The following is a 15309-nucleotide window of genomic DNA, read 5'->3' as shown; positions in this document are numbered from 1 at the left end:
TATATGAAGCCTCCACCTGGTCTTTCTCTTCCCCAGCCAAATCTTGTTTGTAAGCTTAAGTCTCTATATGGTTTAAAACAAGTCAGTCATAATTGGAATCAAAAATTAACTTTAGAATTACTTCTTCTTGGTTACACACAAAGCTCTGCTGATCACTCTCTCTTTGTGAAGAAATCTGCCTCTAATATTACTACTTTATTGGTTTATGTCGATGATATGGTTCTCACTGCAATAACATTGCTGAAATTAATGTTGTAAAAGCTCATCTTCATTCTAGATTTCATATTAAAGATCTTGGCCTTATCAAGTATTTTTTGGGCCTTGAAGTTTCTGTTCCCTTGATGGATTAGTTTTGAATCAAAGGAAATATTGTTTGGACCTCATTTTAGAGACAAAGATGCTTAGATGTAAACATGCACCAACACCATCTGATCCTTCTATCAAACTTCATGCTGACGAGGGAGCTCTTCTACCAAATCCTTCTTCTTTTCGGCATCTGATTGGACGATTGCTTTACTTGACTAACACCAGGCCTGATATTAGTTTTGTTGTCCAACAACTCAGCCAGTTTGTTTCTTCTCTGCGTGAGCCACATATGCAGCAGGCTTTACGGATCATTCGGTACTAGAAAATGCTCGTGGATATGGCATTTTGTATAAATCCAACACCTCTTTTAAAATTCAGGCATTTTCTGACTCTGATTGGGCAACATGTGCCACTACCCGACACTTCTGGATATTGTGTTTTCTTAGGCACCTCTTTGGTTGCTTGGAAGTCTAAGAAACAAATCACTGTTTCAGTGTCTTCTTCTGAGGCTGAGTATCGCGTCTTGGCATCCCTGGCATGTGAACTACAATGTATTCAATACCTTTTTCAGGATTTGCATTTTTTTGTTCCTACTCCCTACACTGCCTTTTGTGACAACAATTCTGCTATTCACGTTGCCAAGAATTTCACTTTTCATGAGAGAACCAAGCACATAGAATGTGATTGTCACATTATTCGACAAAAGCTTGTTGATGGTCTTATTCACTTTGTCCATGATCCTTCTAGAAGTTAATTTGCTGATATGTTTACTAAGTTCTTACATCCTTCTACTTTCCGGGTTGCTACTTCCAAGTTGAGCCTTTACAATCTTCATGTCCACCTTGAGAAGGGGTGATAAAGATATTATATATCTCTTGCTTTTATTTATATTGATAGAGATATCATATATTTGATTCTCTTTTATTATTATCAAATATTCTATTTTATTTTTATTTTTCTCTCTATATATTGGGACATTGTACTCTATATATTGAACAAAGGTTCTAATAAATCAAGAGGTAAGCAAGCTCTCTTTGAATTGTTCTTCACCAAAACTTTTCTTGTGCGTTTTTCTTTTGTACGCATCGTTTCTTCTTTTTCTCATGACTTACACATATCTAACAATACAAGTTTTAATGAGATATTTAAATAAATCTTAAGTTTTTCTATTATCTTTTGTTGAATAGATATGTCTATTTTAATATATTGTGGTTAAATATATTTATATTTAGATCAAACTCGATGTTTACATTTATTTTATGCAATAGTTTATATTAATAATAATATTAAAAGTATAGTATTTTTAGCCTATAAGTTAATGCAAACATACTAATATGGCGAAAAGAAACGATACGATGATGGAGAAAATATACCTATTTAAAATGATTTTTGTTCGCTGACATTCAAATTAGCGTGGAAAAATATTTTAGTCTGCATGTTGTAATTTGTTATTGCTAGTTATAAGGACAACTTCTCATCAACATATACCCAGTTACAATTGCTTATTTCATATGTAATTAAAAGAAATTATCTATTCCTACTCTATTATATTACTCTATTTATATTATTCCTTTCCAACTTTTTTAAAATTGTACCACTAGCACATTCCTTTTCAAAATCTAAGATTTTGTCAAATACAGTAACAGAATTGAAGAAAAAAAATCTCTTTGTATCAAATCAATAGAATTTATTCTCCTGAACAAAAAAAAAATTATTATCTTACTCTATTGTTCCCCAAGATAGACGTATGTGATTCTTAACTTTTATTTTACCTTCAAAGTTATTTCTCTAAATTAGTTCACACATCCGTCTTAGTTACTATATGTTAGATTATGTCCTAATTAACTATTAATCCAAACACTAATCTAATTTTTATTTTTAATATACTTTAATGTATGAAATCTATATTTTATATAAAATTGAAAAAGATATCAGCACGTTGAAAATATTTATTTGTTAATTTAATTTTGTATCTTAATTTAATTTGGTATCATTAATTTTTATATGCATTAGATTTTGTTTTTCTTTTACTTATTTTAGGGGAGATACTTTTTCTTAACCGTATCAAATGTTGCATTTGTTGAAAATAATGAAAATGTGTATCAAATTTTTAAGTTAGATGAACATCATATTAAAAAAATAAATATATCATTTTAAGATTTTAAATTAAAAGCGTCGTTGATATCTTAAAATAAATAAATAAATAAATATATATATATATATATATATATATATATATATATATATAATCGAGCCATATATTAATAATTCCTATTTATTATCAAAACCCTTTTTTAATACTGCTTACAACTAGTACAATTCTTAAAACATGAGTATTAACTCTAATATCATTAACATTATATATAAATGCTAGTCATATTTAGATCCTGGACAAAATTTTATGAAGTTTTAAAATATTATGATATATAGTACATACATTTTACTTTATGACATCCACAAACAACTTTATCAATTCTAAATAATATTAATCAAAGTAAAACACTATAACTACAACTCACAAATTTATACGTATAAAAAACTTTAGTTAATATTAAATTAAGAGTTATGAATTAATTGATTTTTCTTGAAAGTTATTGATAAGTTTAGATTAATGTTTCGTAATATCAATATTTAATTCAGCAACAATTTCTAAAAAAAAATAACAGAACATCACATGAATTTTTATATTAGTTGAATTCTTTAAGAATCTATGTCAGGATTATTCAGAAATTTTAGTTTAAATTAGTTGGAATATCAGTAAAAATTTCAATTAACTAAGTTTACTGGAAACTCCAATACAAACTAGACTAAAACATTACGCAATATTCTTGAAAGACTCTTTCAAGATATAAAGAACAACTCAAGACAATGAAATTATCAATTGCCTAACAAACACACTACCAGTGTAGAATACAGATTAAAGAATCTCAAAAGAAAACAAGAAACTCTATCACTTGTTACATAAAAAAGCTCAACTTCTTGAATTTGAAAGATTTGCAGAAATTTTTTAATTTTGATTTTAAGAATGTCTTTCTGTTACCAATTCAGTCTATTAGAAACTAAACCTAATTGATGGTTTTCACAAGGGCTTTATTTAGTTGAAAATATAGTTATCTTTGAAAGCCAGTAGAAGAAGGTTCTTTGAGAAGCCTGTTTAGAATGATGATTTGTTGATGAAAGAATCCATGATTATCGGATATAGGATAATCCTGTATAAATACAGTGACTACCAAGTGTGTAATACTGAATGAAAAGGTATAAAAACTATGAGAATAGAATTTACATGCATGATAATGATCCCTGGTGTAATCTAGTGGTGTAGGAGCAAAGCATGTGAAGTTGGTGAGAATTGCTTACCTACTTCTCTTAGCCGAGCATAAGTGCGACGCAGAAACTGCAGGCCTATAACTATCTTTCTTATTATTGCCATTGTTCTGATAAGATGCCATACAAGCGATTCGACAAAGAATAGGACAAAAACATAACAGTAAATTTAAGAAAAAGATGTCAAGATGCATGCATTCCACTCTCTTTAAAACACCAAAATGCTCATTATCACAACATTTATCCTACAGGAACAGCAACTGCACCAAACAGACATCGCACGTTATTTCAGTGTTGTGGAGCTGCAGAATCAATAACAAAATTAACAAATAATACATTCTTAAAAATATTAATTATTGTCTAATTTCATGTTGTATACAAAAGATTTTGTTATAATAAGAGACATTCTCGTATTTTGTTTCCATGTGAAAAATATTTCAGCAAGGGAGAACATATATCTCCAAAACGTGGAAAGTGTATTTGTGGTGGGAATAATGAAATGTTGGTGTGGACCATCAATAATATTTCATGTGATCTCCACCACCGATGTTGCCAGAACATGGTCGTATCGGAGAAAGATTACACCACCATATATATGTACGGTAACCTTTTAAGACTAGCTCCTACCACAACCATATCCTGTGGAATTCCACGTTGTTCTTCACTTCCACTGGTGCACCATGCATGCAGATTTTACTTCATAAAACTACTACCAATATTATTCAACAATATATATATATATATATATATATATATCTATATAAATCATTTTTATACTGTTATTTATAAACTATCATATCTATAATATATTTATGAACTATTATATATAATGCTTATCTAAAATTCGATCTAACCCCTAAACTCCTGGCTTATTCTCGTAAAGTGTCTACTTGTGTAACTTAAACTTATCTAGATATATAAAGGGGAAAACAAAAATATTATCTACTACTTTGAAGGATGATATGTGCTAGCTAGCATTATTCTCTTTCTGAGATTCTCAAAACGCTTTTGTCTTTATAGAGTGCACCATAGTGGTCATTACATTTTGTATGCATATAACAAAATAAATGAGAAACTTTAATGTGTATATATATATATATATATATATATATATACATATATATATATGTATATATATACATATATATATATACATATATATATATACATATATATATATATATATATATATATATATATATATATATTTCAATTTTAAAGTACAAACAATTTAAAAAATGTAATTTATGGATTCCATCTCAAAAATGCCTTTAAATTATCATTATCATCACCTAACATGTTTTCTTACTAAATAAAGAAGACAATTTAAAAGTATTCATATTTGATATTATTTATATTTATGAAGTATAATATTTTTTTATTTCATATATTTTAAAGACTTTGAGATATAATTTCTAAGTTTCACTTTATTTTTTTAAATATAAGAAAAGAGAGGTAATCATATTTTTTTTTATTGATACATTTAACATTTTAAAACTATTTTGGTAGTATTTAATGAAGGCGAAAAGTTAAGAGAATAAAGGAACATGAAGAGAATAGAGGTAGTTAAAACTATCATAGTTTATTGTTTAGTCGGAATTTAATCTGCACTCAACTGGTTTTCTCCTTACTTGACTAAAATATAGATTAGAGAGCGATGTATCATGAGCATATATGTCTCGTCCAAAAAATTTTATATGTGTTTATTTCTGATTATTGATTTGAGGGAGATGGAGGAGATAGATTTGAGTCGATTAGAAAGTGAAGTTTACCTTATTCACTTCAAAAGATTTAGAGGTGAAAATGAGAAGATTTAGAAATAAAGTTTGTGAAAATTTATGAATGATTTGATGGATATGATAGATTAAAAATTAAGTTTAATAGAAAAAAAAATAAAATTATTAAATTGTTTTTAATTTTAAAAGTAATTTAAAATTATAATTAGATGAGTAATATTTAATTTAGAAAAAATATTAAAATGAATAAATTAAAATAACATATTTTAATAAAAAAATTATAAAAAATTTTAATGAACAAATTAAAATTAATAATTACTTTTTAAATTTTTTTTATAATTTTTAGATTGTCAGTATTAATTATTTTTGTAAACATAATTTTAAAAGTCATATTTTTATAATATTATCATAATTAAATTAAAAAAAATAAGCTAAACATATAAATGTAATTTGACTGATATCTCCTAGAATCATAGCATAGGAAAAATAATTAAAAAATAGAGAAATTTCTTCTCCCTTCATCTCTCTCAAATATGTTGAAATAAATAATTACATCACTTACAAATCATTTATATCACCTCTCTATAATCAATAAATATGTCCGAGTTAACACAACATTACTATTATGAGATGAGAACTGGAATTGAAAAATTGTTATTTCCTTGACCAGGCATTTTCCATTTTAAGAGGAAGGGTGGGAAATAAAATTTTCAGATATTTAATTTTGAGTGAAATATATGAAATAATGTAAGTGGGTGTTATGGTCCATAACATTGTTTCAGATATTAAGGAAATGTGAAGACAAATTAGATAGGGAATGTATAGCATAAATATGGGACTCTTCCCTCAAATGAATTGTGATATTTGGTTTCGCATTTCCTTAGCCAAAAATTCCAACTTTCTTCAGCCCAACCAACCAAGCCTATGGGCTTTGTAATTAGAGAGTTCTATTCTCATCCCTATGTTAGTTAATTTCATCCTAACATTTTTTAAATTTGTAAATTTAGTGCTTAATTCCTTGATTGTTTGGGTTACGATTTTCATATTCATTTTTAATTTGTATTTATGGATGAATTAAGACCTGCTGCTTGGTTGTAGATGCAAAAGGCCTTTAATGATACATAAGTTCTTCATGTAAAGCCACATTTCTTAAAGATACAAACATAAATATGTTTCCATTCTATAAATTTCATCAAAATTGTATTAAAACACGCAAAGAAGAGTTATATATATATATTTAGTAACATCTTATGTAAATGCATCTAAAAAAATATATCGTACTATTGTTTTCAATGAAATTTTGATAATGGAAAATAAATTATTTCAAATAAAAATAAATAACTTTTGTACGATTTTTTCTGTTAAAACCAGTCATTTATAAAAAAAATTACAATTTAAATATATTAAAGTAATCTTAAACTTAAAAATTTAAAAATTACAATTTGATAATAAAAAATATTTTACTTTTTTATCTATTTATTTTATTTCTTAATATTATTCATTTATATTTATTTTTTTGCCATGTGCATAGAATTTATTTTACTTTTTTAACCATCTATATTTTTTCAAACTAATTTCTTTATATTATTTTTATTCTTGTATTAAAGAATAACTTATATTAAAGTATTAATTATTTTCTATACTTATTTTTTTTCATTTTTATTTTTAATTTTTTATGATTTTTAATTACTTGATCATTTACTAATATTAAATTTAGGAAATTTTATTTTATTTTTATTTCTTAAAATAGTATTATTTAAAAAATAATATATATTTATTAACAAGTGCCATACAAAAAATTATCTCTCTTATTAATTTTATTTTTTTTAATCAACTTAAGTCATGATTGACATCACTAAAAGTTATTTTAAAAATTAGTTGATTTTTAAAATAAAAAATAATTAGTTCTTTTAATTTGTATTCTTAGATTCATTTTAATCATAAATAAATAATTCTTTTAAGGTGTATTTTTACACACATTTTAACGACTATTAAAATTTCTTTCTAACTTATTTATAACATATATATATATATATATATATATATATATATATATATATATATATATATATATATATATATGTTAAAGAATAATTTATATCTAAATTCATAAATTTTCTTATATATTACTTTTTTTTCCTTTTTGTGATATCTAATCACTTCTATTATAATCTATTGTCTATTGTAATATAAGAAATGAAGATATTAAAAGTTTACTTTATTATTCATTTTATTATGTTGACAAATTTTCAAAAAGCTAGTTTTTTAGTCATCCATTATAATAAATATATATTATCTATTATAATATGAGAAAATAATTTATTAAGAGATTTACTTTATTATTCATTTAAGTGTCTAAAAAGTTAGTATTTTAGTCATTTCACATTTATAATTTATTTTTTATTTATATTTATTTTTGGTGTCACATGTTTATAAAACTTATTTTACTTTTTTATCAATTTATTTTTTTTTGAACTAATTTGCCTATATTATTTTTTTATTCTTATATTAAATAATAACTTACATTAAAGTATTAATTATTTTCTATTCTATTTTTTCATTTTTCATTTTATTTTTTTTACTTTCTAATTAATCAATCATTTAATAAAATTAAATTTAGAAAAAATATATTTTATTTAATTTCTTAAAATAATATTATTTAAAAAATATTATATATTTATTAAAAATAAAAAATTATTTATAAACTTAAAAATATTATTATTTTTTAAAAATATCTTTAACATAATGTATATCTAAATATTTTTTTAATGTAATATATATTTAATAACATTAAAAAAACAAAAAAATACATCTCGTGCATATACACAGATTTAAAATTAGTGATTTTAATTAAAAGATTAACTTCTTAACCTGAATTGAAAAATTTTTGTTCTTGCTATTTTTGTACCAAATGCAAAACAATGTGCTGAGAGGGTTTACAAACCAAAACGTCAATGCTTCATTAATAAAGGTTTTGCTAACGGGGTGTATTAATAGAATAATTAATAAATATTTCATTTTGACATTAAATGAATTTTTATCTTAATAATATTAATGAGGTTAATATATCAATTATTGAGTAGTAAAGCATTAAACATCTAATTGTATAACATTTATAAATTTATATTATTTTAATAAAAAATGTTAATCAGTGTCCTAAAAACACTCTTTAATAAATAATAAATGTACATTGGCTTTATTTTTTCACATATTAAAAGTTGAAATAATTAATTTTGTTAACTAAAATAATATAAATGTATATATCTAAATTTTTAAAGACGAAAATATTTTTTAAATCTCCAAGCAATAAAAAAAAAGTATTTTCAAAACTCAATAAAATCTAAAATTCATACTTTAATTTTTTGTAAATTTTTTACATTTTTAATACTATTTTTTTTATTAATTTTTTTTATATTTAATTATATTTTAATTTTTAATAATATTAAAATATAATTATTTTATTTTTTAATTATTTTTTAAATTTTATCCGTAAATATCATAACAATTGTATTATATTTATGGATATTTTTGTATTTAATATAAATAAAATAAAACTATATTAATTTTGATTAGATCATATTTCATTTAATATTATTATTAATTATAAACTTTTGTATATTTTAATATATATTAATTATCTTTAATAGGTGTTTTTAGAACATCGGTTAACATGATCATATTTTAATTAATAAAATTAATTATTTTAAATTTTAATATAAATACAATAAAATAAAAAATTATTAATTATATCTTACTTATTAAGACTCTGGTTACCAATTTTTCATTAATAAATAGCTGAGAACTAATTAGAGCATTCATGACACAAGACAAAGTAATGAACGTAGATGGCTTTTCGGACACGCGTGTCCTAGCTCTTTATTTTTCTCATATTTGCATTAAGGCAGCTTTACTTTACTTTATTTAAAAAAAATATCTATAAATATTAAAAATTTAATTCATAATTTATTTAATATAAAAAAAACAACATTATTGTACCGTTTTTCTTTCATAGATGTTACTAAAAATTAAAATATAATTATATGTAAAATACTTAAATTAATAGAGAAAACAATAAATAAAAATCAAAGAAAGTAAGAAATTTCATATATCAATTAACAAATAGTAAAGTGTTAAACATCTAAAATTATTTTATTATTTAATGTTTTGTGTGCATCAAATAAATAATGAATTCTATAATATATTTATAGGCATTTTTACTTTTTTAATAAAGTAAAACTATATTAATAATTATTGATGTTAGAATTTATTTATCAGAATCAATTATATTTATATAACACTTATAAATTTAGGAGAACATTGATCAGTGTCTTTAGATACTGGTTAAAGAATAATTAATATGCATTAATATCATTATTTTTACATTAAAAACTAAAATAATTAAATACATTAATTAAAATAGTATAAATGTATATAATATACTTTTTCAAGACAAAAATATATTTTTAATTTTTAGACAATAATTTTTTGATACAAAAATAAAAATTTTGGAATTTTTAAAGTCTTTACTCAAATTGATACTTTAATTGTTCTTTTTTTTTATAATTTTATATGTTTAACACTATTTTCTTTTTTTTGATTTCTCTGTTAATTTAAACTTTCTTATGTTTAATTATATTTAGTTTTTAGGAACATTAAAAATATATTTATTTTATTATTTAATTTTTATTGATGAGCATTAAATAAAATATTAAACACACATATACAATATTTATGGACATTTTTGTCCTTTAATTAAACTAATATTGCATTAATGGTTATTAGGTCCGGTTTTATTTAATATCACATTTAATTATGTATTTTTGTAGGATTCCGTGTATATTAATTATCCTTAACCAATATCATTAGGACACTTATTAGCAAAAATCCATAAATTTATATTATTTTAATTAATAACTTTAATTATTTCAGATTTCAATTTAAATACACTAAAACAAAAAAATCATTAATTATATCTTACACCTTAAAACACTTGTTACCGTTTTTTCATTAATAAATAGCTGAAAACTAATTAGAGCATTCATGGCACAAAACAAAGTAATAAATGCCCTAAGTAATTTTTTGCTCTATATATACAAATAATTTAGTAGTTTCTTCAATAACACAAACAAAAATTTGAGTTTTTAGAGTTTGAGAATGATGGCTTTTGAGACACGCGTGTGCTTGCTCTTCCTTTTGCTCACATCTGCAGTGATGTGTTCTGCAATCAACAGCCCCAAAGGTAATTTTTTTTATATAGTTCTTTGCTTAAATGATTGAAAACATCTCCTTTTTAAAGTATTTTTACTTTATTCTTACAATGAAAATATAGTACTTTTTGTTTGATAGATCTGGATTATCATGTGAAAGAAAATTTATAACTAATTTGGTAGACATATGATGGTAAGATACTTAAAATCGGTATTACTTTTTATAAAAGTATAATATACATGTCTAAATATATATTAATTACATTTTATTTTATTTTAATTAAAATTTATTTAATTAAGAAGATGAAGGAAGCAACAGAAAATTTCTTTAACTTTTAACTAGATCGGTTTGAATTTTGTTTTAATTGAAAAATAAATAATATTAATTTTTAATTAGGTGTTTAATCATAACACATTTTAATTTCTTTTATATATTAAAACTGATTTTTAATTGTATTTAAATTTTAATTAAATTTAAGTTTTATTTTAATGGAGACAATTTAGAAAAATCAATGATTCTTGCGATTTAATAATTTTGTTGGATGACCCTAAAAAATTTATTATGCTACGATCGTCTTTAATATCTGAATCAAAATATTATATCAAATCGTAATAACTTAATATTTTTTTAGGAATTAAATATCAATTTTAAGTACAATAATTATAACCAAATCAATCAAGTATATATCAATCGGTCAAATTCACCTATCTATTCCAAATTTAATAACATTATTTATGATGTTTTGATGTCATTATAAGTCAAACTAAACATTATTATAAAATCATCTTCTCTTAATTATAATAATTTATTATCGGAAATCAAATTGGTGTTGCAGCACAGATAAAAAAAAAGAAAATTTTGGTAAATTTTACATAATAATTTTTTGTACATCCCTCTTTTAGTCGTGCTATTTCCAATGCTTAAGGATTTAAGTTGGTACAGATATTTCTTTGTATGTCTTCTTCATTATATTTGTAATTTTAAAATGCATAATGTGAGCTTAAAGGGAGATGCAAATTGTATAAATAGAATTGAGTTTTATTTTCGGTTTAAAGTTACGTTAAATTCGATTATTATAGCAAAGTTAAAAATATATAAAAATGATGATATAACTTTAACAGGAGATCTAAATGACCATTTCGAAGTGGATGATTATCCAGGCACAGGATCTAATCCTAAGCATAAGCCTCCACCTCCAAGTCAATACTCTTTTTATTTATATTTTAATTAAGTTCTACTGTTAAAATATCTTATACGCATAACATCAATGTTCTTAAACAAACAAATAAGAAAAAAAAATAGAAACACGACTTTTTACATAGTCTTTCTATAATTGATTGAAATCTTATAATTATACTAGTGATATATTATATATTTTACTAACATAATTGTTATTATTTACATATTTTACGTTAACTTTAACATAATTATATATTTTACTAACATAATTATTATTATTTGCCTAACTTATATTAACTTTAACAGGGGATCTAAATAACCATTACGAAGTAGATGATTATGCAGGCACGGGATCCAATCCTAAGCATAAGCCTCCACCCCCAAGTTGGTCCTCTTTTTCTTACTTTTTTATGTTTTAATTAAGTTCTACTGTTAAAATATCTTATACACATAACATTAATGTTCTTGAACAAACAAATAACAAAGAAAAATAAATAAAAACATGACTTTTTACATACTTTATCCATAATTGATTGAAATCTTACATATGTTCTAGTGAAATATCATATATTTCACTAATATAATTGTTATTATTTACATATTTTATGTTAACTTTAACATAATTATCTGTTTTACTAACATAATTATTATTATTTGCATAACTTATGTTAACTTTAACAGGGGATCTAAATGACCACTACGAAGTAGATGATTATCCAGGCACAGGATCCAATCCTAAGCATAAGCCTCCACCCCCAAGTTGGTGCTCTTTTTGTTACGTTTTTATGTTTTAATTAAGTTCTATTGTTAAAATATCTTATACCCATAACATCAGTGTCCCTAAACAAACAAATAAGGAAGAAAAAAAATAAAAAACACGACTTTTTACATACTTTATCCATAATTGATTGAAATCTTACAAATATTCTAGTGAAATATATTTCACTAACATAATTGTTATTATTTACATATTTTATGTTAATTTTAACATAATTATTTGTTTTACTAACATAATTATTATTATTTGCATAACTTATGTTAACTTTAACAGGGAATCTAAATAACCACTACGAAGTAGATGATTATCCAGGTACAAGATCCAATCCTAAGCATAAGCCTCCACCCCCAAGTTGGTGTTCTTTTTCTTACCTTTTTTATGTTTTAATTAAGTTCTACTGTTAAAATATCTTATACACATAACATCAGTTTTCTTAAACAAACAAATAAGAAAGAAACAAAATAGAAACACGACTTTTTACATACACTATATATAATTGATTGAAATCTTACAGTTATACTTCTTCAAATATTATATATTTCACTAATATAATTGTTACTATTTGCATATTTTATGTTAACTTTAACATAATTATATATTTTACTAACATAATTATCATTATTTGCATAACTTATGTTAACTTTAACAGGGGATCTTAATGACCACTACGAAATAGATGATTATCCAGGCACAGGATCCAATCCTAAGCATAAGCCTCCACCCCCAAGTTGGTGCTCTTTTTCGTACTTTTTTAATGTTTTAATTAAGTTCTACTGTTAAAATATCTTATACACATAACATCAATGTTCTTAAATAAACAAATAAGAAAGAAAAAAATAGAAACATGACTTTTTACATACTTTATCCATAATTGATTGAAATCTTACATATGTTCTAGTGAAATATCACATATTTCACTAACATAATTGTTATTATTTACATATTTTATGTTAACTTTAACATAATTATCTGTTTTACTAACAATTATTATTATTATTATTTGCATAACTTATGTTAACTTTAACAGGGGATCTAAATAATCACTACGAAGTAGATGATTATCCAGGCACAGGAGCCAATCCTAAGCATAAGCCTCCACCCTCAAGTCAGTGTTATTTTTCTTACCTTTTTATGTTTTAATTAAGTTCTACTGTTAAAATATCTTATACATATAACATTAGTATTTTGAAACAAACAAATAAGAAAAAATAAAAATAAAAAGCCAACATTTTCCATATATCTATATTTGATTGAAATTAGGGGTGGCAATGCGAGCCGACCCAACCCGTTTAGGCCCGACACGCATAAGGCCCGCACAACGTGGGCTGGCCCGCCCCGTCCCGCATACTTTGCGCGGGCTGAAAACACTGGCCCAAAACCTCACATACTTCTTGACTCGCGGGCCCCTTTTTTTTAAAATTTTTTAAAATTTTTTTAATTTTTTTTAATTTTTTTTTATGATAAAACTTTCAATGTTTAAAAATTGGGAAACATTAAGAAGTTCACAAAATTAAGTAAAGACTTTGGGGAATTAGATGATAAATTGATAATTCAACATTTTCATCATATTCATACTATGACATACACAATGTATTCTTTAAATTTTAGCACATTAAAAATTACATAATACTTGTTTTTTCCAGTTATACAAGAATTTGAAACGTTAATGCAAGATTTCACAAAAGAAGTAATTAATATACACAAGTGTAAATTTTTTTTTTTAATTTTATGCGGGCTTGCCGGCCGGTCCGCACGGACCGCGGGCTTGCCCATGCGGGCTACGGGCCTATGCAGGTCGGGCCCACGTAGGCCTGCGGGGTCACTACCCTGACCCGCCCCGCGTTTTTTCTGCGGGCCGGGCCCGCGGGTCAGGTCCTAATTACCATCCCTAATTGAAATCTTACCGTTATACTAACAAAATGTTATATATTTCACTGACATAATTCTTATTATTTACGTATTTTATGTTAATTTTAATAGAGAACCTAAATAACCACTATGAAGTAGACAATTATTCAAGCACAGGGTTCAATCCTAAGTATACGTCTTCACCCCAAGTCGTGCTCTCTTTCTTATTTTCTTTATGTTTTAATCAAGTCCTACTATTAAAATATTAACATTAACGTTTCTAAGCAAACAAATAAAAAAGAAGTTAGGTGATCGATTGAAACCGTGTTTTTCTAAAAGCTCTCTTTCACTTATATTATTTTAGCAATTTTTTTAGTACATTAGTCTAGGGAAATAAAAGTGTAATGTAATGTAACTGGGGTGATCCTTTTACAGGTTTCGGAAAGATGCAGATCAACGAAGACGATTTTGAAGTAACAAAACCTAAACGTAAACTGTCCAAATTTGATGAGTGAATATCCTGTAATACAACTATCCAAATTCTCATTGAGTTGTAATCATGTTTCATGAAGTGTTATAGTGAGTTATAGTGATATTAAATTATCACCTATAAAGAATAAACAATTTTATGTAAACAAATTACTATACTTCATGATTTGGGTGATTATAGATTATAATAAAACTACTGCAAAATTTAAAAGGATATCATAACTTTAACAGTTCTCATACGAGCAAGAGTTTGATATTAAAGAAAAAAAAAATAGAACTTTTGAATCTATGATTTTATTTTATTTTTTTCATATTTAGATTTTGAAATAGTCCGCATGAAAAAGTTTTTAGTTTTAGTGCTTAGTTAGCAGCTAAACTTTTTAATATTTATCTTGTAATGATGAAAAGTGTAAGAACAAAGATTTTATCTTTTCTCTTTTA

General features: G+C 24.2%; 1 protein-coding gene across 4 annotated transcripts; it reads left to right on the top strand.

Annotated features, from left to right (window-relative positions):
* The first annotated feature begins 10473 nt into the window (after positions 1–10473).
* On the top strand, positions 10474–15031 carry LOC114185977 (C-type lectin domain family 17, member A-like). Of its 4 annotated transcripts, none has more exons than XM_028073972.1 (7): positions 10474–10605; positions 12060–12137; positions 12435–12512; positions 12805–12882; positions 13181–13258; positions 13559–13636; positions 14815–15031. In XM_028073972.1, exons 1-7 carry the CDS (start codon positions 10521–10523, stop codon positions 14892–14894), a joined length of 555 nt encoding a protein of 184 aa, XP_027929773.1. In that variant the 5' UTR covers positions 10474–10520; the 3' UTR covers positions 14895–15031. The 4 variants fall into 4 exon arrangements, with proteins under 4 accessions (XP_027929773.1, XP_027929793.1, XP_027929787.1 ...); XM_028073978.1 differs by having other exon boundaries at positions 10475–10605; positions 12805–12843; XM_028073992.1 differs by lacking the exon at positions 12435–12512 and having other exon boundaries at positions 12805–12843.
* The last annotated feature ends 278 nt before the right edge of the window (positions 15032–15309 follow it).

The sequence above is a fragment of the Vigna unguiculata genome, chromosome 1, assembly GCF_004118075.2.
Source record: "Vigna unguiculata cultivar IT97K-499-35 chromosome 1, ASM411807v1, whole genome shotgun sequence".
Taxonomy (NCBI): domain Eukaryota; kingdom Viridiplantae; phylum Streptophyta; class Magnoliopsida; order Fabales; family Fabaceae; genus Vigna; species Vigna unguiculata.
The sequence above is the reverse complement of the archived record's forward strand: the minus strand, read 5'-3'. Positions and strand labels throughout refer to the sequence as shown.